Source organism: Poecilia reticulata, chromosome 2 (genome assembly GCF_904066995.2).
Source record: "Poecilia reticulata chromosome 2, P_reticulata-male-v2, whole genome shotgun sequence".
NCBI classification, from domain to species: Eukaryota; Metazoa; Chordata; class Actinopteri; order Cyprinodontiformes; family Poeciliidae; genus Poecilia; species Poecilia reticulata.
In genome coordinates, this window is record NC_088831.1 from 36,339,206 (window position 1) to 36,364,130 (window position 24,925).

The following is a 24,925-nucleotide window of genomic DNA, read 5'->3' on the forward strand; positions in this document are numbered from 1 at the left end:
GTTGATGTTTTTAGAGGATTGTTTGTGGATATTGAATGATAATCTCTTTATGACTCCTTCTTCCTTCCTGTCTCTACCAGTAACACTGTGGAAATGTTTCCGAGGTGTATTTGTGGAAAACCCTCCAATTAGAGGTGGCCTCTGTCTGACCGACTGTCAGCCGCAAAGACAGGAAATTACAGGACCAACATGTCAACAGTCGCTTAATTTATTATCTCTACCCGTCAGATGAGAGGTAGAGAGATGACTAACGGCGGAAAAAGAAAATAAACACACCCACCCAAAAAATTGAATTCACTTATGGGGTTGAAGTTATTTACTATAAAGACTGTACCCAGATCTTCAGTCTCTGTTGAATCATAGAGAACAGAAAACTAATTATAGGCTAAATATGTATGTTTATCTATTAGTCTGATTTGGTGAGTAAACACAAACTATCAGTGGGCAAATAAAGGTACAGTAAACATCACAGTTTTTAACTCAAAATATGTCGAATATTCCCAGGTGGGATATTTAATTACATCTAATATAGTTTCCATGCTACAAAAAATAATCTGCTAGCCTGTTTAAATCCTGGATTAAATAAATCAAAACTTCCTACAAAAGCAGTCTATTTTATGACCTTTTGTTGGATGAAATATCCATCATTCTCTCTAAATTTACATTTTAACCACGTTTCGTCTTTCCTACTTCTTGTTTATTCTAATATCCTGAAACCAAACCCAGTCCAACTCACTCCACAGGACCAAACAAGAGGGAAAAATGTAAATGCACATCAAATTATTTCTTAATAATGGCGTTAAGGACTCATTTCCAACCCATATTTAAACCCCATTACATACAGGTGGGCTGGACGCCTCAGTGATGCAGCACTGAGTGAAAGAACAACAACCAACATTCAGCAATGCATTGTCTTTCTCTCCCATTGTTCCACAGAGAGCATGCAAACAGGTAGAGGTCAGAGTCGGTCATTTTATTCAGGATGTGAAAACCACCGTGAAACATCTTCTTTCAATTAAATGTTCCATTTCTGACAAAGAAAGTTGAAATTTAGGACCATCACATTGTTTAGACTAGTCAGTTTGAAAGACTGTCATCATAAAACTGGAGATTTCAAAGATGATGTCAACTTCAGCACCATGGACAGCGCTGACAAATCCGCTTAAAAATTAAAGGCCTTTCAACCAGCTTAAACTTTAAACATCATAACTAATGACTTCATTTGGAGATGATTCATATCTAACACATTAAAACATTCAAACAGCCTAAATGTTACCATTTTACTGTCAGATTACACAAATCTAAATCAAACTCCACATCCAGAAAAGAAACAAAAACAGCCATTTGGAGAACTATCATACTTCACTATATGCCATTTTATTTGTTTACAGAATATGCAAGATGGTAAAAAAGACAGAAAAGGGAATGCAGCCTGTTCAACATGTGGCTGAAACAGTTTGGATGAAGTTGCAACAACGTCCAGCTTCTTTGACATTTGGACTGATAGAAAGGACAATGAATGTCGGCTTTACTAATGTAACATTAAGAGATTTTTATTTTGTTTTGTGCTGAAGTTAAATCAAAGAAGCAAAATATAATGTAAATTAGCTGATCATTCTTTTTCAGCAAAAATGTACTTAATCTAATTTCAGGTTGTCTTTAACAACAAAACATCCTCTAAAGGTTTGTTTTCTTAAGTAGCCAATCACTAAGGCTGACATTCTGTATCTTAAGTTGAGATGTTCATGACCCCTGACCTCTATAATGACCTTTGACATACAGGATTTCTCTTCAGACTTCCTTATCTTTATTTTAGGATTTTTGTTGTTTTTTATTCGAAACTGGTTTGAAATTTGCATGCCGTGATTTGGGACTTGGATTTCATTACTTTCGACTTGCATATCTTGCGTTTGGACACGGATATCTTGACTAGACTTGAGAGTTGAGTAACTTGTGATCTCCAAATGACTATCTATACCAACTCTCATTAAAACCACGGCTGTCTGTGGAGCTGATAATGACATTGTTGATGATTTTTGTTACGTTTTGGTGAGTTAAAATGCAGCATCAGACGTTTTTAGCAAGATTTGCTCATCCCAGAAGTTTAAAGTGAACTAAAGAACCAAAGTCGTCTTTGTAAAAGAATTACATGCGAGTAAAAGCGTCTTCACCAGGAGAGAAAAACGTGAACCAGCGGCGAAATATCGTTAATCAGGCCTGAGACGTAACCTGGCAAAGGTTTCAACCACTGCCAACATAATATTGGAAAGCTTTTCCGGTGAGGTAGTACGTCACGCCACTCTCTATTAGTTGCTATTTTCGTCCAGCCCTGGAGGACATTCATCCACCATCTACCCACCCTGACAGCTCCCAATAAACCCACCACTCCCATTCATCTCCATCCCTCCAGCCCAGCTCCACCCTCTTTCACCCTCCCTCGCTCCTTCTCCTCTCCGCGGATCTGACCGGGCAGCTTCGTGAGTTTAAAAAAAATAAACCTCCTTCGTTGAATTGGGGGGTTTTTTTGCGCCAGGGAGGAATACACACACACAAAAAAAGTGGCGTTATTCTTACCAGGACATCTTTGTTTTTTGTTCTTTTTTCAAAAGAGTTTGTGTCATCTGTTTAGACCAATCTCTCCAACAGAACGGTAAGAAATTCACTGTTTGCTTGTTTTGTTTATTTAGATTATTTAAGTGAAGTGTAGTGCAACTGCATTTTGACCGTCCTGAGAGATGATTTAAAGAAATCAATAAAGCCTCATGGAGAAAAGGTGTAAGCATAAAAAGGTTTAATGCACCGTCCTAGACTGAAACTATGTTTTCACCTGTTTTAGTTAGATTTTAATAAACTGCGTGCATGTTGACGTCGACGTTTTGTGTTTTGGGAATGACAACTGGGCTGTTACGCATGGAAGTAAAAATGTAACTGCTAAAAAAAAATAAAAAATAAAAAAAAAAGCTTATACATGCCAAAAACTACAAAGAAGAGCAGTAGAGAAAGCAACGAGGCGCCCCGAATGGATACGTTTGGATTCTTTTTTTGTTTTCCTGACTTTTAAACTTGTAAGTTGATAAAAAAAAAAAATGTTTTTTACACACAAGGAATAACGATGTTTGTATTTTCTTTTTTTTTTGGTGTTCTTCAGGGAACTGTAATTCCCGCAACCACTGCAGATGGTACCCATATTTTAAACGAGACTACACGCCTTTTCATTCTAAAATACTTGAACATTTGATAATTGTTTTTCTTTTGCAAGCAGGAAATTAGTCAAAATTATGTACTTGGTAGTTTTTGTTGGGGAAATTATTTTTATAATAAATAACTATTTCTATCCCTAAAGTTGTCAAAACAGTTTTTTCCATGTAAAGAGGTTGTGCGTAAAATAGATAACGCTTTTCTTCCAATACTTTAACCGCACGAAGTCATAATGATGCGGTTGCGCATTAGACTACAATGCGCAAAATGTTTCGGCCAGTTCGGACTTGGGCTTCTGCATATATTTTGTATTTATTATAACATTTAACCAGGTTTTTCTCATTGCGATCAAAAGATCAAAAATAAGAAAATGCATTAATTTGTTTCTGTTTCCTTTCAGTTTCCTCTATGAGTTTCCAGTCCGTTCCCAGTAGCACTTGATCCCGGTGGGAAGCTGAAGAGGAGGTAAAAATGACGATCCACGTCGAGGGTCTCGTGGCCATCGTCCTCTTCTACGTCCTGATTCTTTTCGTGGGGATCTGGGCCGCGTGGAAGAACAAGAACTCCGGAGTCGGTGAAGGCGGAGACCGCAGCGAGAGTATTATGGTCGGGGGCAGAGACATTGGGCTGTTCGTGGGAGGATTCACGATGACCGGTGAGGTGAAGGGGCTATGAAGATGATTCATTTGTTCACGAGTGTCTGTTTAGTCCAAATAGTCCGAATTTTACGCACGGACCTTCACGAAACGGCCACGAATATTCCTTGGCTCCAAACGTCTAAAATGCAAAAAGGAAAGTGTTTTTAAAAAATGTTTTGTTTTTTCCTCAGCCACCTGGGTAGGAGGGGGATATATAAATGGAACAGCAGAGTATGTCTACCTGCCAGACTACGGCCTGGCCTGGGCTCAGGCACCCTTTGGTTACGCTCTCAGCTTGGTATTAGGTGAGAATCATTAGATTATAGTTATTGCTTTATTTGGAGCCACATAAAGGAAAAAATGCAAAGGAACTAAGAAAATATATACATCCACTTCTACACAAATATACAGTAATATACATACAGTAAGGACAAGACATTGTCTGAGTCATCCAATTTATATTTTATATAACAATACTTTAGTTAGTTGTAAACAACAATGCATTTCACTGAAAAGGAGTGAAAAGATATTTACTCCTACTCCCTATGTATAAATTGTATAAAGTTTCATTTGCATGTCTTGTGAATTCTATCAATGGTATTTGAAAAGAAAAGTATAAAAAAGTTTCTGCATAGTTGCTGTGTCAGATTAGCTTGGCCATTGCCTTTCTAGGAAAAAAAGTTCTTGCTTCCAGCTCAGTGTGGGCTCTCTCCTTATTTTTACTCCTAAAAGTATTCTTACTTTTAGGAGTAAAAATATACCTAAAAGTATTTTTTTCCTAAAATAAATGTAATTGAGTAAATGTAACCAGTTACTACCCAACTCTGAATACAAGGGGCTGGTTTTTACCAAGCAAGTGTCAGATTATCAACGGTGCAATTTTTGAAGTAACTTTAAAACCAACCATTCTTATATGACACAACATATTCCCCACTTTGTAGCTTCCCTGTTGCATCTTAGAGTCTAACTTAGGAGACTCTGGATGCTGTACACAGTGCATGATATAATAAAAGCACCACATCTAAAGATTATTTGTCCAAACTGAATTTCTGACATCCCTCAGGTGGGCTTTTCTTTGCCAAACCGATGCGATCTCGTGGCTACGTCACGATGCTGGACCCTTTCCAGCAGCTCTATGGAAAACGGATGGGGGGACTGCTTTTCATTCCTGCCCTCATGGGAGAAATCTTCTGGTCTGCTGCCATCCTGTCTGCCCTGGGTGGGTTTTTAATTTGCCTTCCTGCAGATTTGAGATTTTGAATTTTGACTTGACTCTGAATGGTTGTCCTGCCATCATGCAGGTGCCACTCTGAGTGTGATTGTGGACATAAACATCAACATGTCTGTGGTAATCTCAGCGCTCATAGCCATCTTTTACACGCTCGTTGGAGGACTCTACTCCGTCGCATACACAGATGTGGTCCAGCTGTTCTGCATCTTTTTGGGCTTGGTGAGTTGTAGATTACTATCTCAGGGATTAACTCTGAAGTGATGAATATGTTCAGGAGACTACTGGTAAATTCAAATGTAATAAAAAAAATAAAAACCTTTAATTGTTTTTTACATCATATGGTGTTGAGTTACTTTTGCAGAACACCATCTTAATAGCTATAATGCCAAACTTGTAGTTTTCATGGTTTTGTCTTCATGACTGTTCATGTACTGGTGAATTAGGTGACTACAAAAGGCAACTTTTCTCATTTTTATTTGTGAAACATTTTGAAAACTACCGCTCTGAAAACAATTAAGAGACCACTTAAATGATTTTTATAGGTATATGTTTGAGTAAAATGAACATTGTTCTGTTATTCTATGAACTACTGACAACATGTCAGTAGTAGTAGTCATGTCTCTGATATTGCAAGCAAAACCTTTGTATTTCTTTGCAGAAAATGAGAAAGGGTCAAAATAACGAAAAAGATGCAGCGCTTTCAGACCTCAAACAATGCAAAGAAAACAACAATACTAATGTTTTACCTCAGGAAGAGTTCAGAAATCAATATTTGGTGGAATAACCAGGAGGTTTTTAATGGGGTTCAGTGCAGTGGGCTCTTCATTTTTTCCGGAGCAGTATATATTTTTCCTTCCACTAAATCCAGGGATTAGTTTGTGTTCATCTATTAAATAAAAGCCCCAGTAAAGTACAAAGAAGTCTATAGTTGTTGTAACCCAACATTACAGGGCATGAATAATTCAGCATAGCCATCGTGTAGATGATGCTCTAACATTTGTATCCTGATTTTTCTCATCTTCATCAGTGGATCAGTGTGCCTTTTGCCCTTTCCAACCCTGCTGTGTCAGACATCGGGGTTTCAGCCAAGGAAGCAATCTATCAGTCACCCTGGCTGGGCAAGATCAAGCCTGAGGACAACTGGCTCTGGGCAGACAACTTCTTTCTGCTGGTAAGCCTTGGCTTTATGAGGGAATCCATCATTAAACTCTGCAACGCTTATAAAGAACATTTGAGTCATGGAGAAAGTTCAGTCTTGAAGGGAGTGCATTTGACATGAGTTATTTAGACTGCTGAATGTGACGCGTTGGCTTGAAGGCTGTTTTTACTTTGTGTTTCCTTTTGTAGATGTTGGGAGGGATTCCGTGGCAGGTCTACTTTCAGCGGGTTCTTTCTGCCTCTTCAGCGACCTACGCTCAAGTTCTGTCCTTCCTCGCTGCCTTCGGCTGCTTAGTCATGGCCGTCCCGTCCGTCCTCATTGGAGCCATCGGGGCTTCCACGAGTAAATTCACACACACTCGTCATCTCGCGGTAGAAGGCGGACAAATATATTTGGGTTTAAACTGACTTAATCAGAAGTATGTCATGAGTTGTGTTTTTTGTACAAAAACTTTGTCGACATTCTGCTAATGTTGAAAAATCAGAGGTGGGTAGAGTGCCCAATAATTGTACTCAATTATAAAAATACTTTATAGTATTTTTACTCAAGTAAAAGTAAAAAGTACCCATCCAAGAAACCACTCACGTAAGAGTAAAAAAGTATTTGGTAAAAAGTCTACTGATGTAATGAAATTATCAAATATTTAATATTTAAAAATTGCATAATCAGACGGACCAAAATATAAAGTTATGTGGAGATTTTGGTATTTTAAAAACCAAAGTGACAGTAAGTCAAATAAGTAACAAAATCGGGTAAAAGAAAAAGTTTCCAAATCAGTTTCTTTCAATAAAAATCTTATGAAACTTTAACAAAAACTGCAGGTGAGTGTCTGTGTCTGGTGAATTTTTGAATTAAAAAATATTTGTTTTTCATGCAGTGGGTAGAGAATCCAGAAATTTTACTCAAGTAACAATATACTTCACAAAAGAATTACTATAGTAAAAAGTACAGAGTCATAACAATATTCCTAAAAGTATTTTTTAAAAGTTACTCATGTAAATGTAAATGAGTAAATGTTACTAGTTACTACCCAACACAGAATATATTTGAGTATTCTTTTTAAATATTTCTTCTGATTATTTGCAATATTGCCACAAATCATGAAACAAACTTAAAGTATGTTTGTTTCTTTAAGAGACATGAATTGTGTTTCCTTCACATTAGCAATAGTATGTTAAGTGTCGAAAATACACAGTTTTGTAATTTCCATTATATAAAAAGTTATTTCAAGAAAAAATCCTAACTGTTGAATGGATTTTGTCCACAGATCATCCTCACTCACAACCCATGTAAATGAAACATGACCGGTCCAGGACTCTGATCCTTTATTTAAGCACAAAGTGTGATCAAAGCCTATTTGGGTTGCTGACATCCCAACAGGTTTCTGTTTCACACGGCGTCTGGGGGGAAACCAGAGGAGAGCTGTCAGAGCGTGCAGATTTATTGAATATTACATCTGAAGAAGAGCTAATTATTTTGGTTCTTCTGAAGATTGTTCATGTGTAACGGCTGCTAAACAGTCGCTGCTTATGAGTGTCCAGGGACTGGAGGGAAAACAGAGATCATGGAGCAAAAGGAAAGTTGAAAATCTTTCAGAGAAAATTGAGACTGGTAATGAAAGGTGTCCAAAATTATTGAAATTACTATAATTTTATGCTGATTTACCATTTTTACTAAAGAAATGTGCAGTTCTTTAGTATTGTTTCTTTTTTCCTGTTACTCAGATTTCTTGTTCTTCAAATGTTACCCAGCCAAACAGAGTAGAGCTGGTAATCTCTGCTGTATTTCCACCCACAAGTCCAAGCTTTTTTGTTTGTCTGCAGCTAAAACACGTGTAACAACAGCTCCCTCATAATCAGATTTAATGGTGAAACATTTTGTCTTAAAAGCAAATTTGGACCAGAACAGAAATCATAAAACATTTTGTTCAGAGCAAAAACCTTAGAAGATTAAACCTGAAGTGCTTTTTCAAAAACTTCTTTTCCAGACTGGAATCAAACGACTTATGGTTACGTCGCTCCGAAGGACAAGGAGGAGTCTGACATGATCCTTCCCATCGTGCTCCAGCACCTCTGCCCGCCCTACATCTCCTTCTTCGGACTGGGCGCGGTGTCGGCAGCGGTGATGTCATCAGCGGACTCGTCCATACTGTCAGCCAGCTCCATGTTTGCCAGGAACATTTATCAGCAAGCCTTTCGGCAGATGGTACGAGCACCAAAAGTTATTAAAGCCAGTGATAAATCAACGTTTTATTAAAAAGCAATCCCGTTCCTTTCTCTTCCAGGCTTCGGATACGGAGATCGTTTGGGTGATGCGCATCACAATCTTTGTGTTTGGCGCTCTCGCCACAGCTATGGCGCTTTTAACTGGATCTGTATACGGCCTCTGGTACTTAAGCTCCGACCTCGTCTACGTCATCATATTCCCCCAACTTCTCAGTGTGTTGTTCGTCAAAGGTACCAACACGTACGGCTCCGTGGCAGCGTACATCTTTGGACTCATGCTGCGCATTGGTGGAGGGGAGCCTTACCTAAAACTGCCTCCATTCATCTATTACCCCGGGTGGGTGATGGAGAAGAAGGTCCACCTCATCAACGGAGACGTAGAGTACTTCGTCCAGCAGCGATTCCCCTTCAAGTCCGTGTCCATGGTGGCATCTTTCCTAGCAAACGTGGTCTTCTCATACCTGACAAAGTACTTATTCGAAAGCGGCATGCTGTCTCACAAGTACGACTTCCTGGACGCGGTCGTGTCCAAGCATAGCGCAGAGATCATGGACAAGGCCACGCTGGTAAGCAATCACGATAACATTATTCTTTCAGAGATGGCTCCGGTCAGGCAAGCCCTCGGTGCCACGCTTGCTGGGACCTTCACCAACGCCGAGGCCCTGAGCGACGACGGCGAGTCGAGTCCGGAGTCCTATCACAGCGAGAACTAGACGACAAAACGCACAAAGAAAACTTGAACCGAGGAATGTGAAAGGAAAGGGAAAGAGAGAATCAGTTGGCGTCCTTCAGGAAACTTGTTACTGCCACACTGTGAGCCAGATCAGCAGAAACGCTCTGCGGCTTCCAAGTGACTCCACAAGTTATGTCAGTGAATCGGTGCCTCCTCCGTTTGTTCATATTTCCTCTCTAGAAACTCATCTCTGACCCTGTATTGTACAAAGTTCGCAATTGTTTTAGTTTTTCTGACCATGGCTCTGTGAATTTACAACTGTTTTAGTTTAACTGCTGCTACTGCGGTGGAGCGATGAAGGGAAATGGTTTTTCAAGGTTGCTGGCTTTGAGAAATGTGCATTAGAACTAAGAAGCAGCATTAATGTCTGGTTGTCTTAGCTCAGGTTACGTATGTTAATGCATATACAGTGCCTTGCAAAATTAGTAATTCCCCTTAAACTTTTGTTAAATATCAGTGCATCTTGTTAGGAGTTTATATGATAGACTCACATAAAGTTGGATCTTTAGCTGTTGCAGCTGCATGTCGTTGGTTCTGCCCAGATTAAATAGAGCATCTGTAAATATTAGTTTTTCTTATTTGTCCTGCAGATTTACATCTGGACTTTGGTTGTGCCATTTGAACACATGAATATACTTTGATCTGCATTCAGTGCTACTATGCCTTACTTTTAATAATCCATTTTTTTCTTGCCACTCACCTTGACAGAATTACGACGGAGTATGAGAGCCACACTAAGAAAATGTAAAAAAATTATGACAATAAAATTGTACAAGAAGAAAAGCATAATATTATGAGAATAATGTCTTATTGCATTATTCTTCAATGCTATGACTTTATTCTTAAAATACTATAACTTTATCCTGGTGATATGAGTTTATTCTCATATTAGTACAACTTTATTCTTGTAATTTTATGTCTTTATTCTCTTAAAATTATTTTTGTATTTTTTTCTTATTATCGCTCTAATACTCTGCCGCACAGAATAGATGGATTTATAATGGAATCAAATTACACAAAAGTGGACTACTTACTTATTTGATAACTTCTAATGATATTGGGTTGCACTTGATTTTATTCAGGGGTGTCAGAATACAAATGCGTACCAGGCATTTCAAATTTGTATTTATAAAAAATTAATTAAAAACCACATATCATTTTCCTTCTTTTCATAATTATGCATTATGTTTTAGTCTATCATATTCAATCCTAATGAAATACAACATGATTTATGGTTGGATCACATAAAATGTCAAAGGTTCAAGGGATATGAACAGCTCTGCAAGGCACTGTAGGTATGCCTGTGAACAAAGCAGCTTTAAGTGACTGATCCAGGATGGTTTTGTTGAGTAGTGTTAAGTTTGCATAGAAACCTTATAAATAGAGCAATAATATTTTAAGAATCTTAGCTTTATTTCCAGCCTTTTGCTGCTAAACCACTGAATAAATAGACATATGGGCTCAACAATAGAAGTATTTGTTTTTAATCTGGTTTTTAGACTATTCAACCATCACATAATGGTTGAATATGTGATGGTTAAATCACATATTCACACATATTTGCACCAGCAAAGTGATATTATACTCATTCAGCTTTCAAGTGTCACAGGAACTAAATCATTCAAGTAACTTAGTTGAAAAAACTAATGTGGCGTCTGACGCTAGCTTTGGGGACGTCTGTGTTTGCTGCAACACGCTTAGCACCGAGATGCTATTTTCGGCTTGAACCGTTTTAGTAATTAGCCAACTTCTTTTTGCTTCACAACAATAGTTTGTTTTTGTTTTGTTTTTTACATCGTCTATTAGATTGTTTTAGAAGGAGAAATTAATAGCCAGTGGGCCAAGAAAAGCGATTTTGTCGACCATTGATGTTAGCGGAATGACGCTTGTGCGTCAGATTCACGGGCGTACCAGAAACACAATACAAAGGTTCCGGCTTGGGACTTGTTAAGAAAACAAAATGCGTTTAATTCCATAAATTTTTTAACACATTCAAATCTATTTAATTTATTAATAAAAATTAACACATTAAAATCCTGGTTTCAATAAATTAGTGTTATTCTAATGTTCATTTGTTTTAGTGGCCCTGTCAGTAAATAGATGAATGACATTTATTTTTATGTTTTGGAGTCTTTATTTTGATTATGTATGAGGATTTTCTCCTAACAGCTAATGAAAACACAACACTGAATATAAGAATAAAATGATCAGATCATTCAAAAAATAGGTTTAATAAAGAAATGGGGTGTTAATGAAATAAATGTTTATATTCAAATAGAATTACTAAGCTCATCAGAGCACAAATATTCACATTTATTTTACATATAAATTTGAATATGTGCTCTTATGAAGCACACTGTGGATAATTAATTATTCAGCAACATCCCACTGATTTCTTATAAAGTTATAAATTTTACCACTGCCAGGTACATGACCCTTACTGCAACTTTCCCTTTTGAAAATATGGCCAATTGATCCAGATTAAACCTCACAGAGAAATATCTGAGCATCTTTGAGACAACTCTGCTGACTACACCAAACTCCTAAGTTTTGTTGTTTTACATGTTTATGCCAAACATCTTTTAAGAGTACTCTTGATTCTGTGGGTAATATGTGGTTATTAAACTGAACAAATTATCAATGTAAAAAGAGGCTGAATTTGAGGAAAATGTTTAATAATGATCACTGCAGCTTTAACATGCTCAGATATTTTGAATTTCATAACTCTGGTATAGAAATATCTGCTGATTGAAGACAAATCATTGTCCTAGCTGATAAAAAATGTTATTGTGTGTCTTGATATATTGTTATCAAATCTCTTGGTGTGTGTTGTGGCAGCCGGTCCTGTCTTGTGTGTTATGTTGGTGTATTGTAGGAATCTGCTGCGTAATTAACATAGGACAGGCCTACTCATTTTCCGTTGAAACAGAAATGAGATAGAAAAAAGGGGGAGTAAAAAAAACTCAGAAATTTAGAGATAAATCTCAGAAATTTTCTTTAAAAAAAAAAACTTGGACATTTCTGAGTTTCAAAAATTGAAAATTTGCTAGAAAAAAATCAGAAAATTTTAGATTTTTGAGTTTCAAAAATTAAAAGTTTTTCATTTTTGGAAATTTTCTTAGACTCAAAATACAAAAATGTTTAATTTTTGCAATTCAGAAACTTCCACGTTTTTTAATAGAAAATTTCTTAGACTTATCACCAATTTAAAATTTTTTTGGCAGAAATTTACTTCTCCTTTTTTCCATCTGCACTGGCCCTCCATTTATCTTCCTATCTATCAACTCTGACTGCAAGTGACAAGTTAACCCCACAGCCTGATACTACCACCACCATGTTTAGCTGTGGGGATGATTCTTTCCAGGGTTTTGTGCGTGGCATTTTCCCATTTTAAACAGGGGCATCAGAGCTGAATAAAACTGTAAAATAATACTTTTTCAAATTTTTATTTATAGAAAAAGTTAAAGTAACTCATCATTTTCTTTCAACTGTTGAAGTAAGCTAACTGTGTCAGAGTCTGAACATAAAATCCTAATAAAATACAATGAAATTTGTGAAAAATTGTAAAAGTTCAACAGGTGGTTTGGCAAGGCAATGTAAACAATATTTTGGCTATGCAGAATTTTTAATTTCTGTTACTAGATAGTCATTGCGTCTCTCTTCATCTGAGTGCTCTGTAAAAATTTAATTTTAATAATTTCTTCCTCTATTTGAAGTGGGAAATAATATTAAATCACATTAACACCCAGTAAGCACATGTAAGAATCGAACAATTGACTGGAAAACATAAAAACACGTAACTAAAAGAGCATTTTAAAATGATCAGCATAACATCTAGCTCGTGATCTGGAGACCTAAGATTCCCGTCAGTGTTTTCTTGAGCTGCTCTTTTGCTAATCCTGAAGCTTTATTGACTCCTCAGTCACTGCAGTTTCACAGAGACAGGAAATGATTGCTCCCCCCAGGACAGTGGTAGTATTACCGGTCATTATTGATCCAGCACCAAGTGGAATATCAGTCAGGACATTTGATTTATTCCACAAAGATCAGCAAAATGAAGTACAATACAGTAATGCAGAAACTGTTCTTTTTACTGATTAAGTATCCACATTACATTCTGTTATTAACTCTCACATACTCATATTTTTAAGAAAATTAAGTTTGTCTTTAATAGTAAACTTTGGTGTTACTTGTTATGCTAAGTTCTTTCTAAGCAATTTATGGGTATCTTTTTTAGTCTTTAGTGAAAAAATATACTTTGGAAATTAAAATTATTCCTCATAGCAGTATGAGGAATAATTTATTAGGCATAATAGTATTTTGCTAGATGAAACTTTTAAATAGTAATTGACTTGACTTTGTTACAGATTACAATACAGGTTGATTATAACGATAATCTCAATATTCCTGAGTGACATATAACCTGTCTCTGGTATAGTTTTTATTTTTTGTTGTTGTTTGGAAATAAAATTTTTGCTTTAAAAACTATTTTATTTTTTGTTCTTATGATAAAGAAGCTTGCTTATTGTCAATTTGTTAACCCAGATATAATTTGAATTATTACATTACAAAATGTTTATAAAAATACGAGAGACCATAAGTTTTAGTATATTGAAAGTTCAGTGTCATTTGAAGTATACATCCTGAAAATCTGAGCTCATTTGGAAATGTAGGCAACTTTCAGTGATTTATTTATGTCAAATGTTAATTAATTTGAACATAAGTTCAAATTCCTTAACATTCCTTTCAAATGTTCCTTTCAAATCCATTCATTCAGTTTTGTAAAATGAAACTATTCTAATTGTGACGCCCCCTAGTGTTGGATGTTTACTGATCTCAGAATCATGATTCAGGTTTGGAAAATAATTATATTTCTGCCTAACTCTGTTTTTAGCCTGTTAGCCATAACACTTTGTGCATTTCTTTCAAATTTGTTTAGATTTGAAAATTGTTTTTTGTCTTGAGCCATAGAGACACCTGTTGGAGAGCTTTAGGAAATGTTTGTTTTCAGTTATTGGTGGAGGGACTGAACATATACTACCAGTGAAGTCTACAGCCTTTTTTAGCAAAGATAATCAAGGTACAAACCAACCAAACTGTACAGTCATGTTTTTATGCTTCCACTAATTGAACCTCTAGTTAATTTAACTTTTGCTGGAGGTAGATTTGGGAAAATACACTAAACAGCTTTTAAATACCATGAATAATGACTTCATAAGGAGCTGTTGAAGTTTTAAATGTTATCCAATTGCTAACGTTTAGCCATGACGAATGTAATGCGCCAGCTTGAAGCTATGAAGTTTATCAGAAATTGCTAGCGGTGTAAACAACAATCCTCCACTGAGAAGCGAGAAGTGAAGAGCCAAACAAGATGGCTGTCATTTAAATTTAATATTTGGAAGCAGACTGAATGTCTTCCTTCACTTCCTCTGCTGCCATTAACAAATTAAAACCCAGTTTAGGCAGGATGCAATTCTAAAACGAGGCGAAAAATCAACACCATCATTCAGAACTTCTTCTGTTCACTGAACAGAAGAAGTTGAAATTCAACTGGGCCATTGAGAAATTGAGCTCAATGGGAGAAATTCAAACGGAGCAGTGAAGGGAGATGAGAATCAAACAAAGTTGAGTAGGAAGGCAAAGGCCAGGCTATAACAATATGTCTATACTGAATAAAAAATCTAAAACTTTGCTTTTGTAGAGAATCAAAATTACATGTATTGTTTGGGTCAACTTTTCCATTGATGTAAAATCTTAAAACAAGGGTTTTCCACCTCCATATCTGTAACTGAGTTTCCATTATAAATGTGCGTAAAGGTTTGACAATATTCCGCTAATGTCAAAAAAAGACAATTTTGCAATTGCAGTGTTTCTATTAAATAAGAAACTAAATTAAAATCACAAATGATTACGTTTGTTTTAGCAATAACAAGCCCCACCATGATCCTCAAACTACTTCCTGTCGTCTTCTTCTTCGTAGGTTTGTGCCAGAGGCAGCATCTGGTTGTTGATCGTGTAACTCGTGTGATGTGAAAAAAGTGTTTCCATTGCAGTTTTGCAAAAATAAAAAAGAACACCTCATCTTAGGTCTAAAGGAAGTTTCTTCAAAATTGGCGAGTTTCCATTTAGCAAATTTACTGTCAAAATGTCAAATTGTGCAATTATGTAGTCAGTGGAAATGCAGCTGCTGTCAATAATTCTTCTTCCTCACATTGGTCACACCAAAGCAGCACCCAGAGGTACTTTAAAAGATTAATAAATTTCTGCTCTGAAAAGGCTAAAAGCAATAAGACGGACTTATTTTGTCTTGTACAAAACACAATAAAGCCCATTGCTGTTGATTTCCCACCCAAATGAATCTGCATTAACTGTTTTTAGCACGGAGTGAAAATTAGTTTTTGATCGCCAAGCAGATGTAATTGTGTAAATGTGTGACGTCAACTTTTCCTGCTTCATTGCAGATTTACCGATGCGTCACTGAAACAGCAGCACCTTTATTTATGACTTCTTGCTTTGTAAAGTGTCAGGCTACCGTTTTGCACTTTGCTGTGGATGTTGTTGTTCGTATTGGTTCCATTCATGTACAAACCTGTAAACAGATGCTCATAAAATAATGTGCGTCATCACCTGGAATGACACGTTGTAGCTCCATGTTGTTAAAAAGAATACTGGTAATAATTAACGGTGTATTTTTGTGTGATAAATGTATATACATATATAAAAATATAAGAACAAACTGGTTTACTTTTAAATGCAGCACTGAAGATGTTTCTCTATTTATTTATCTATTTATACATCCAGTGTCTATAAGAGTATAGTTGTAAATGTGAGGTTGAATAAATTATATTACTTTAGCACAGCTTCAGTTTGAGTTTTTTTTTTTTTTTTCAAACTTATACATGTTACAAAATATGCATGCTGCAGTCTGTGTTTGGCATATAAATGTGTTCATGCATGTTTGAAATGTTTTAGGTAGGAGAAAATACATTTTAAGAGAAAAACCTTTAAAAGCACTCAGAAAGTCAAGTTTCCATGAAACAATCCCTGTGCGAATAACAATCCTTGATATTCGCACAGGGTTTATGAGGAAAAGCAGCAGCTGGGTGCTGCTATCCAACGTCTTTGATTTATTTATCCTTAGTTAAAATGCACTTTCCTAGGGTGTTCACATTTTGGGTTTCATTCATGTTTTTGTTCCATTATTATTGCACAACAGGTCTTCTGTTATTGCCTTAAAGGTCTTCTTGTATTTTCCATTCATTTGTATTTTCTCCACTTATTCCTGTATTGTGTTCTTTCTATGTTTGGATTATTTTTTCTTTCTGATTAGTGTTATTTTTCTCACTTGATTTGTATTTTTTTTATTTGCCTCTGTGTGTTTGTTATTCATCTTTCCTCAGCCTTCATGTTTGCCTTTTCTCACAGCTGCACCACCTTCTTCTTCTATGGTGTTTACTGGCAGTTTGCATGCTTAGTGTATTGCTGCTATCAACTGAATGGAAATGTAATTCAGAAATTCACGTTATCTTATATCTTCAAAACCTTAAAATAACTATATCTTGTACATACTAATACACTCACACACACATACACACTAAATCCTCTATGCTAATTTTGCTAATTTTACAGCTGCACCTTGTTTCCAATCAGCCACCTGCTTCTTCTCACTCGTTAAACTCCTGCCTATTTAGGCATTTCTGCTGGATCCCTCTGCCTGTTTGCATCCCAAGTTTCAAGACCTGCAAGTTAATTATTTTCAGAAAAGTTCCACTTTAAAAACTTTTAAATCTGTCAATCTTTCTAGGATTGGATGTTACCCCAATTTCATACCTTGCAGTGCTAAGAAAAACTGCAAAAATTAAAAAACCTCCATCTTGGATGCTACTGATCTCATTTAGCTGGTAAATGTCAAAGTTCATGATATTTCAATCAGAAAAAAATGCGGAACTGGCTTTTACTGGGACGATGTCTTTGGGACATTTTAGACTGAAGTAAAGATATTTGGCTGTAAAGCACAATGTCTGCAGAAAAGCAAATACAGCAGAGCATAGTGACTATCACGCATGGTGGTGGAAGAGTGATTATTTGATGTTTTTCTGGGTCATGAAAGAGGACAAAGACACAAAACACCAGCAAATCTGCAACATCACTTCTAAAAAACAAAATTATCACCCATCCATCATCTGTTCTCAGTTATTCATCCAATTATCCTCATCAATGGAAGAAAAGTACGTGGTGCTGTTGCAGGAATTGGATGCTGGTCTTTAACTTTCCAAATTACTGTAACATATTTAAGTAAGATGTTGACTACTTATCACCTCTTCACAACCCCCTTTCCTTCTAAAAATCAGCTTCAAATTTACTTAATAATTTCAGCTTCTAGCCTCCAGTAAATAGAGATCTGTATGTTTGTGAGCGCTGACTGAGAAGGTTTAATCTCAGGGCTGCCGCCTGCTTGGAGGCATCAATCAAAATGGCCGCCTCACAATCGTGTAACTATCAAAACTGTCAGGCTGTCAATCTTTTGCTTCCTCTCTAAACCACACACAAACACACGCAGCAAAACTTCAGATTTATTTTATCCCCACTGCTCTCACATAGCACTGAAGGTTGAAAACTGAAAGGTATTAAAATTTTACGTCAAGTAATAACCGCTTATGACTGTAACGTGGAGAAAGTTGCTATAAAAGGGAAGTATAAACTTCCCCAATGTGGGACAGAAAAAAACATCAGGCCAAAATTATTGAGTAAAAAGAAAACAAAAATAAAACGTTTTTTACCCAATCAACAATAAACTAGGCAAGTAGTCAGATTAATTGCTGGAAAAGGATGTGTAAATTATTCTAGATCCAAAACTTAAAATGAGTTATGCAGATTTCCCTTATTTAAAATAATTATGCTAATTTTCTATGTCTCAATGGGGGGAAAAAATAGAACACAATGTTATAAATTTTGATGAAGAAAATCAGGATTTAGGTCGCTTTTTCTTTGAAAGTGCTTGCTGTTTTTAACCAAGTTTGTTAAATTAAATACAAGCAGATTTGGGTGAAGCAAAGTTTACTTTTGAGTAACAGTCACTGATTCTTTAAGAGAATGCAACAAGCAAACACTTTGTGTTATAACCGATATTTTACAATGTATGAAGACTTTACTTGTTTGTGATCATTTTGTCCTAATTAAACAAAAAGAAGTCTCAATTTTTATCAAAAATTCTGGACTCTGGACAACCCTGACCTTATGACCCAAACTGCTTATTTCCGTTCCAGTCTGCATGTTTACAGTCACAGCTCTGCTAGAAGCTGGGCAGATCTCCAGAAGAAAAGCTCAAGCGTTGCAACTTCTAACCTTTTTTTAATTTATTTTTGGATAGTCTTGACCATCTGCCCACAACCTCAGCACAATGCTGCCACTACCTTGTTTCACAGTGTGTCGTGTTAGTTTTCCTCTTCTCTTGACATTTTATAATCAAAAAGTAACATCTCTTCTCCGTGAAATATTCAGCGATTAATATATACTATTTTTCTAAAACTATGCATCCTTATTTCTTCTACATAACAATTACAGCTGCAACATGACAAAATCTGAAATAGTTCAAGGAGAACGAATACTTTTGCAAGGGATTGTATGTCCTAATGACAAATAATGGCAATATTCAGTTTTTTGTAGGTAATTAATGCATATTTCTTATTTTTGGATCTGAGAGAAAAAAATCGATCTCATAATTAAACGATGGACAAATAAACTTCCATCTTTAGCCAGGAAGCAATGCAGCTAAAGAAGCAGAAGATGATGTCATAGCCATAAATCGTTGGTCCTTTTAGTGCTTTCTGACTAACGGCTGTGGAGAAGGGCCAGTCTGGACAACAGTCGTCGTCGTTATTCATATTAAACTAAGTGCTTCACTTCTCAGGACAGGGAGGAGAACAACGAGGGAGGGAGGAATTAATGGGGAGGCCAGACATTTATGTGGCACCCTGAGCTCATCTGAGGAATGGAAAGAGCGAAGCGTCTCCGCCCACCTGCCATCCTTCCATCTCGTCCTTCATCACAGAGTCTCACAAGAAACCGAGCTTCTAAAGCCAGAACTGATGTTTGGAGGCTAAGAGAAAACCTTTTGAGCTTAAAATGAGTTTTAAACAGCTTGTACCAAACTAGTTATTTCACTAGAAACTGAGAACTAATAATCTGTAGCGTTGAGTTAAAAAGATTAGCCATAATATTTCATGTGGTGAGTTTTTAAAATATAATTTAATTTCAACTATAAATATTCTATTACTGTTTTTTTTCTGGTTATGATGTGTTTTTGAAGCATCAGAACTTTTTCTTTTAGCTATTTCCCCAATTAGTAATGGGTAAGCTGCCAAACAAACGCATAAACATGTTTTTATTTTTACAGTACTTATTTTTGTGTGTAGAAAATTAAAGTTGAACTTCTTTGAACTTTTACTCACACACACACGCACACGCACACACACACACACACACACACACACACACACAAAGTGGTATTGGTAATTAAAATGGAGAGGAAGTCCTTGCTGCACCTATAATAATAAACACTAATAAATACAGAGTCCCTGAGTTTCTGTCCATTGTGGAAATATAAAGTTAAAAAGTCATATTTACATAAAACTTTCCGTTCAGTTGCTGCAGATTATTTTGCCGCTGTACGCAGTTTTATTTTCTGTCAGCTTCCGGATTGTTTCTTTCTGTTTTTATTGAAGTCTGTCTTTTAAAGTGATTTTAGGGGCAATTTGTTGATAACTACTGCTATAAAAATAAAACGAATTAAATCTGTACTGCAGTAAAATAGATTTGTTAAAATAGCAACAATATCTTTGAGGTTGAAGTTGTTTTAAAATGCCAAAAGTCTTTGGCTTTCCTCAGACAACCGATCATTTTTAGCTAACTGGATTACAACTTAACGAAAATAAACATAATAAAAGGTACAATAAATCATGAGCTTCTCGCATAACCTCAGTTAAAATCTCCTAATATATCGCTTTAAAGACAATATTCTTATAGCTTGTGTCAAATAGTGTTATAAAAGTTTGCGGTGTGAGAAAAAAAAATTATGTTCTGTGTCTAATTTGCAGCAAAAAATCCGTTGCTTAAGTAACACGTTTCATAATCCAACAATTATTCCAACAGACGCACAGAGAGACGTATCTCAAGTTTTGACAACATGCACTGAAGCAGAGTAACAACATCTAAATCTCCTGGGCTCGTTAATAAGGCTTAAAGCACTGACAGCACCAGGCTCAATTATTACAGAATTTATTACTGTCAAAGAAAACTGCAGCAGGGATATCACAGACTTCATTATTTTATTAAAAAAATGTTTTTAAATATTTGCAAAAGCAACAAATGGATCTTGAGTGGGGAAGATTTCTATACTGATATAATTCAAATTGGTGATGTGACATATATACAACCTAATTATGTTGTGATTTATATTGTAAAAACACATTTTTTAAAGATCCCATCAGAATGGCAACAGAAAACAGCTACCTCCATTAAAAAGGTAAAACTATAAAAAGTAATACGTTTATGCCAAACACATACAACTTTGCATGTTAGTTAATCTCAGTCAGGAATGTTTGGACCGGTCCATATTTAGATCCTACTGGGTTCAGAAAAGAACTGAGTTGTTTTTTAACCTGTAGTTTTTGAAGTGTGGACAGTCACGGTTAGGGTTAAAAGGAATTAAAAGACAAAAAAACAAAACATGTCGTTATGTGGATCCTCTTTCTGGTTGGGTTTTGCACATGTTGGGATTATAAACTACATGTTGGGATTATAAACTCCATAATAAACTATATTATATTATAATATATGGTATTATAATATAATACCATATATTATAATTATGGTATTATAATATATTTATGACTTTATATCTGTTTATGATCAGATAGACTTGATTTATGTGTATTTCTGTACATAAAATTGGAAACTTTGTCTTATAAAATGCATTAAGGATGAATATTATTTGCTGTCAATTGGAACTGTGCAAAGAAACTTTAATTAAATTTAACTTGCAGAAGCAGTATAAAAATAGATGCATTCAAAAATATAATTTGGGGTTTATTCTGAAAAGAAATGACCGCCATGCATGAGTTTATCTGTGTTTTTTTAAGTTTTCTGTGGGGGTTTGCACAGAGATGGCTTCAAAAAAGTTTTAGTCAAACTCTTGGTCATTGTCAAGGATGATTACATCCTCTACTTCTCTGCTAAAACCAGGTTGACTTTGTGTTAGAATGAAATTATGTTTGTGGTTTGGTATCTGGATGTACTCTTGACAATACCTTCAGACAAGGATAACAAGCAACCCAGCATATAATGCCTGACATAGTGCAGTTATTTTAAAATGTACTGTTTCATCCTCACCCTATGTCTCATGGATACAATTTAAAAAGTAAATGTAAAGAGAGTTTTATGAACATAAAAAAAAAAACATCAAAACTTTACAACACATTTTGTTGAAGCCATTGCTGCTCTATACCTACACTCTTTATTTTTACCAGGACATTAGATTTGCTTCTGTCTGTATGAACATATCCCGCTACTTTGGTTGACTTACAGCAGATTCCCATCCAGCAGACCAATTTGTATGATATATTTCAGCATCAGGAAAGGGTTTCTACCATCTGACAGATTCTGTGGCCGTCCTTATTACTGCTGGGCTAACTAAGTGCTGCAGTGGCTGCCCATGTATTGAACTGCAGTGAGTAATGAAAATGGTGTGTATCCAATGTGGGTTCTCCCATTGATCCCATCAGTGGTAAGTAGCTTGGCTCCAATTAGGCCTTAATAGGTCCAGGAGGAGAGAGAGGATGAATTATATGAGATGTCATAGTAAGGTTTAGCTGTTGCAGAAGGTTATTTAACATTTACAAGTATCTTTTAACAAAAAACTCAACATAATGAGCTATGTGTTGCAGAAGAAAATGGATTGGGATACTTTATTAAATGCAGACAAAAGCCAAAACTGGCTATTCATCTCTTTATTTATTGGTAGTTAAAGCTACAGTCTAGAAAACTGATGATCAGCTTCTTGAACATCCTTTTCTTTCCAATTAACGGCTCCATCCCCAGCTTCTCCCTGCTGACAGAAGCTGCTTCTTGTCAGTGCAATGCTAACGTAATCAGCTGAACCCACATAACCCTCTGTGCACAAATTGTATTACACCACAGATTGAGGGGGGCTCAGTGATTTAGCTAATGAACAGGAGAGGGGGGGGATACGTGGCCTTAATTCTGCACTAGACATTTGTGAGAGTGCAAAAAACGAGGATGTGTGTTTTTGTTGACTGTGTTTTTTCATGTTTATACGTGTGTGTCCACCTGGAAATCCTCTTTCTGCTTCCATGTTGCTGCAGCACGTCTGGCTATATTGAATTAAGATGCTGAAAGAACGAGAATGATGGGGAAAAAAATGAAAATTCAAGGCTGAGATGAAAAGATGAAAGCTGGCAGGTGAAATGATGCTCACACATTAGTGTGTGTGTGTGGGGGGGGGGGGGGAATCAAAGAAGTTTTTGATTTAAATCCAAAGCAGTCGATTTTTATTTAATAATAGGCTTACTTGGCAGAGAGTAAATTATCATTAATTCAAGAATTATTCTATTAAGACTAATGAAACCTAAATATGTAATTCATTCTGTCTGAAATTATAACTTGAAAGGATTTTATTAAAATTTTACTAGAGGAAATAATGAAGCCTGTGCTCATTAGGAAACCTTTCAAAATAAAATATGTACTGACTAACTGAAATTGTAAATGGCTGAAGAGGTAACAGTTTCTGGTATACAAATATGATGGGTTTTCAAAATGTATATTTTTATATTGGCCATAATAAGAGCTACAAATTAAGTGAACACTCAGCATGCAGTTTCCCTAAACAGTTTAATAAAAACTGTAAAAACATCAAACTGGGGTTAGCTGTGTTTTATGCTAAATTTAGTCACAGTAAATTTTCTAAAGTCCAAGAGAAACTTGCTCAGGATAATGAAAACTTATTGTTTTAACATAAAAACACGTTTGACTTTTGTAAACACAGCGGATGCACGCGCAACTTTACAGCAGAAAGAACGCTCACCGGTTGCCATGGTTACCCGCACTTGCATATCCGTTTTAGTACTAGCTAGCATGTTGTCAGCGTACGACAACTGTTTAGATGTTAGATTAGACGTTGTTAAATGTTTTCCTTATGAACAGAGCAAACAATTAAGGCAAGACATGATATGTTTAAGGGGATCCTCCTCACCCACAGTTCAAAATAGATCAAGCAGATGGCTGGGAGCCAGTTTCTAAATGTTTCTGATGTGTGTCTTAACTTCTGGACAAATACTTACTCTATAAAACACTTGTATTAATTTGTTTGTTTATGGGTATTGTCATAAGTAAAATCTTTGATTTTTACACGTATGTATGAATTGAAAAATAGGACAAATACAAAACTTAAATTTAGACACATTTATTGACTTGCATTCACGAATTTAGATGTCTACGCATGCATTTTTTATTGAAAGTAGTCTTACCTTATACATAACTCCTTGTGTTTCCATAGCAACTAAAACAAACAAGAACCTGACACAGGTTGTTTGACATCATCATGTCATCAATGTTCTCATTGATGTTGTCATAAAGGTTCAAAAGATTATTATCATTTGGAATACAAGAATTCTCAGTTTGCTTTTCAACTTTGTTGGAGGTACAACACTTTGAAAGAGACAAATTTGAACGGTGATTTTAGAAACTATTCCAGTTTTAATGAAAATGATTCTTACTGTCGGTTGGGGCCTTGGGTATCTGGTCACAAAGGGAGTTGAAAAGATACTGGGATATGATAAATGATAAACATAAAACATTTCTAATAAAACTTAATAAAGAACATCTGACAGTCTACTTTCAAATCTAGATAGATGATTTGGAAAACTTGTGAAACCCTGTAAAAGTTTAGTTTTGGAGAAAAGTAAATGCAAAATCGCTTTCAAATTTTTAAATTATCTCAACAGGGGGTGGAGAGGAAATAGATTCTAATTATTAGTCGGTTTAAAGATATGGTTAATTACAAATGTATTCATTTGACATTGGTATATTGTGAGTTCATTTAATGAGCTCTTATACTGGGCCTTCCTGCATGACTGAAATACAGAGTTATAGAGAAGCTCTTACTAAATTAAAATTGGTAATTTAAAATTGAATAGCTTCAATCAATATCTATTGTGCCGTTACTGGTGCATGTCTGATGCAAAGGCTTTCTAACGCCTTTCTCATGTCACGACTCTGAAGACCGAAGGACGTTGTCAGCAGGTTTAATGACAATAAAAAGGGTAAAACTGAAATCAAGACAAAAAATACAGTAAATATGCGATCATATGCAGCATAAAATACACTACATTCAATTTCTACCGATCATCACATCTATATGCGTACATCTAGGCTACCAATTGCGCACCTGATAACCTCACGATAACCTCGCATCTAATTAACATAAACATACTCTACCTTAAAACAACACATTAGAGCGCCATCGCTAAACAGAAACAATGTTACAAAGTTACAAACTTAATACATACCGGCAATGCAACCATACATGAAAGATTTCAACAGTAACTTACACTAACGGACACTAACGGTGCCTATTTCTACCGTTTAATAAAGTTTTGTTTTGAACAACAAAAAACTTACTACGTTGTAGTATCTGAAAATAACATGAAAGGACAGGCTCTCTCC

General features: G+C 35.8%; 1 protein-coding gene and 1 long non-coding RNA gene across 2 annotated transcripts; one reads left to right on the forward strand and one right to left on the reverse strand.

The window, feature by feature from the left end:
- Nucleotides 1-12: 12 nt before the first annotated feature.
- Nucleotides 13-16,038, forward strand: LOC103461120 (high-affinity choline transporter 1-like). The gene is made up of 10 exons (XM_017308305.2): nucleotides 13-2,477; nucleotides 2,610-2,650; nucleotides 3,599-3,853; nucleotides 4,028-4,141; nucleotides 4,900-5,055; nucleotides 5,138-5,286; nucleotides 6,095-6,238; nucleotides 6,415-6,568; nucleotides 8,214-8,431; nucleotides 8,511-16,038. Exons 3-10 carry the CDS (start codon nucleotides 3,670-3,672, stop codon nucleotides 9,162-9,164), a joined length of 1,773 nt encoding a protein of 590 aa, XP_017163794.1. The 5' UTR covers nucleotides 13-2,477; nucleotides 2,610-2,650; nucleotides 3,599-3,669; the 3' UTR covers nucleotides 9,165-16,038.
- An 8,450-nt stretch (nucleotides 16,039-24,488) lies between these two features.
- LOC145550838 (uncharacterized) lies at nucleotides 24,489-24,925 on the reverse strand. The gene is made up of 2 exons (XR_014086604.1): nucleotides 24,769-24,925; nucleotides 24,489-24,528 (listed from the first exon to the last, which is right to left on the reverse strand). It is a non-coding gene; the product is annotated as an uncharacterized LOC145550838 (long non-coding RNA).

Excerpts from the sequence above, each read along its gene's own strand:
- LOC103461120 (XM_017308305.2), top strand. The coding sequence starts at position 3,670 with ATGACGATCCACGTCGAGGGTCTCGTGGCCATCGTCCTCTTCTACGTC. Across the intron at positions 5,056-5,137 it reads TGCCATCCTGTCTGCCCTGG|GTGCCACTCTGAGTGTGATT; the intron begins GTGGGTTTTTAA and ends GCCATCATGCAG. Across the intron at positions 8,432-8,510 it reads AGCAAGCCTTTCGGCAGATG|GCTTCGGATACGGAGATCGT; the intron begins GTACGAGCACCA and ends TTTCTCTTCCAG.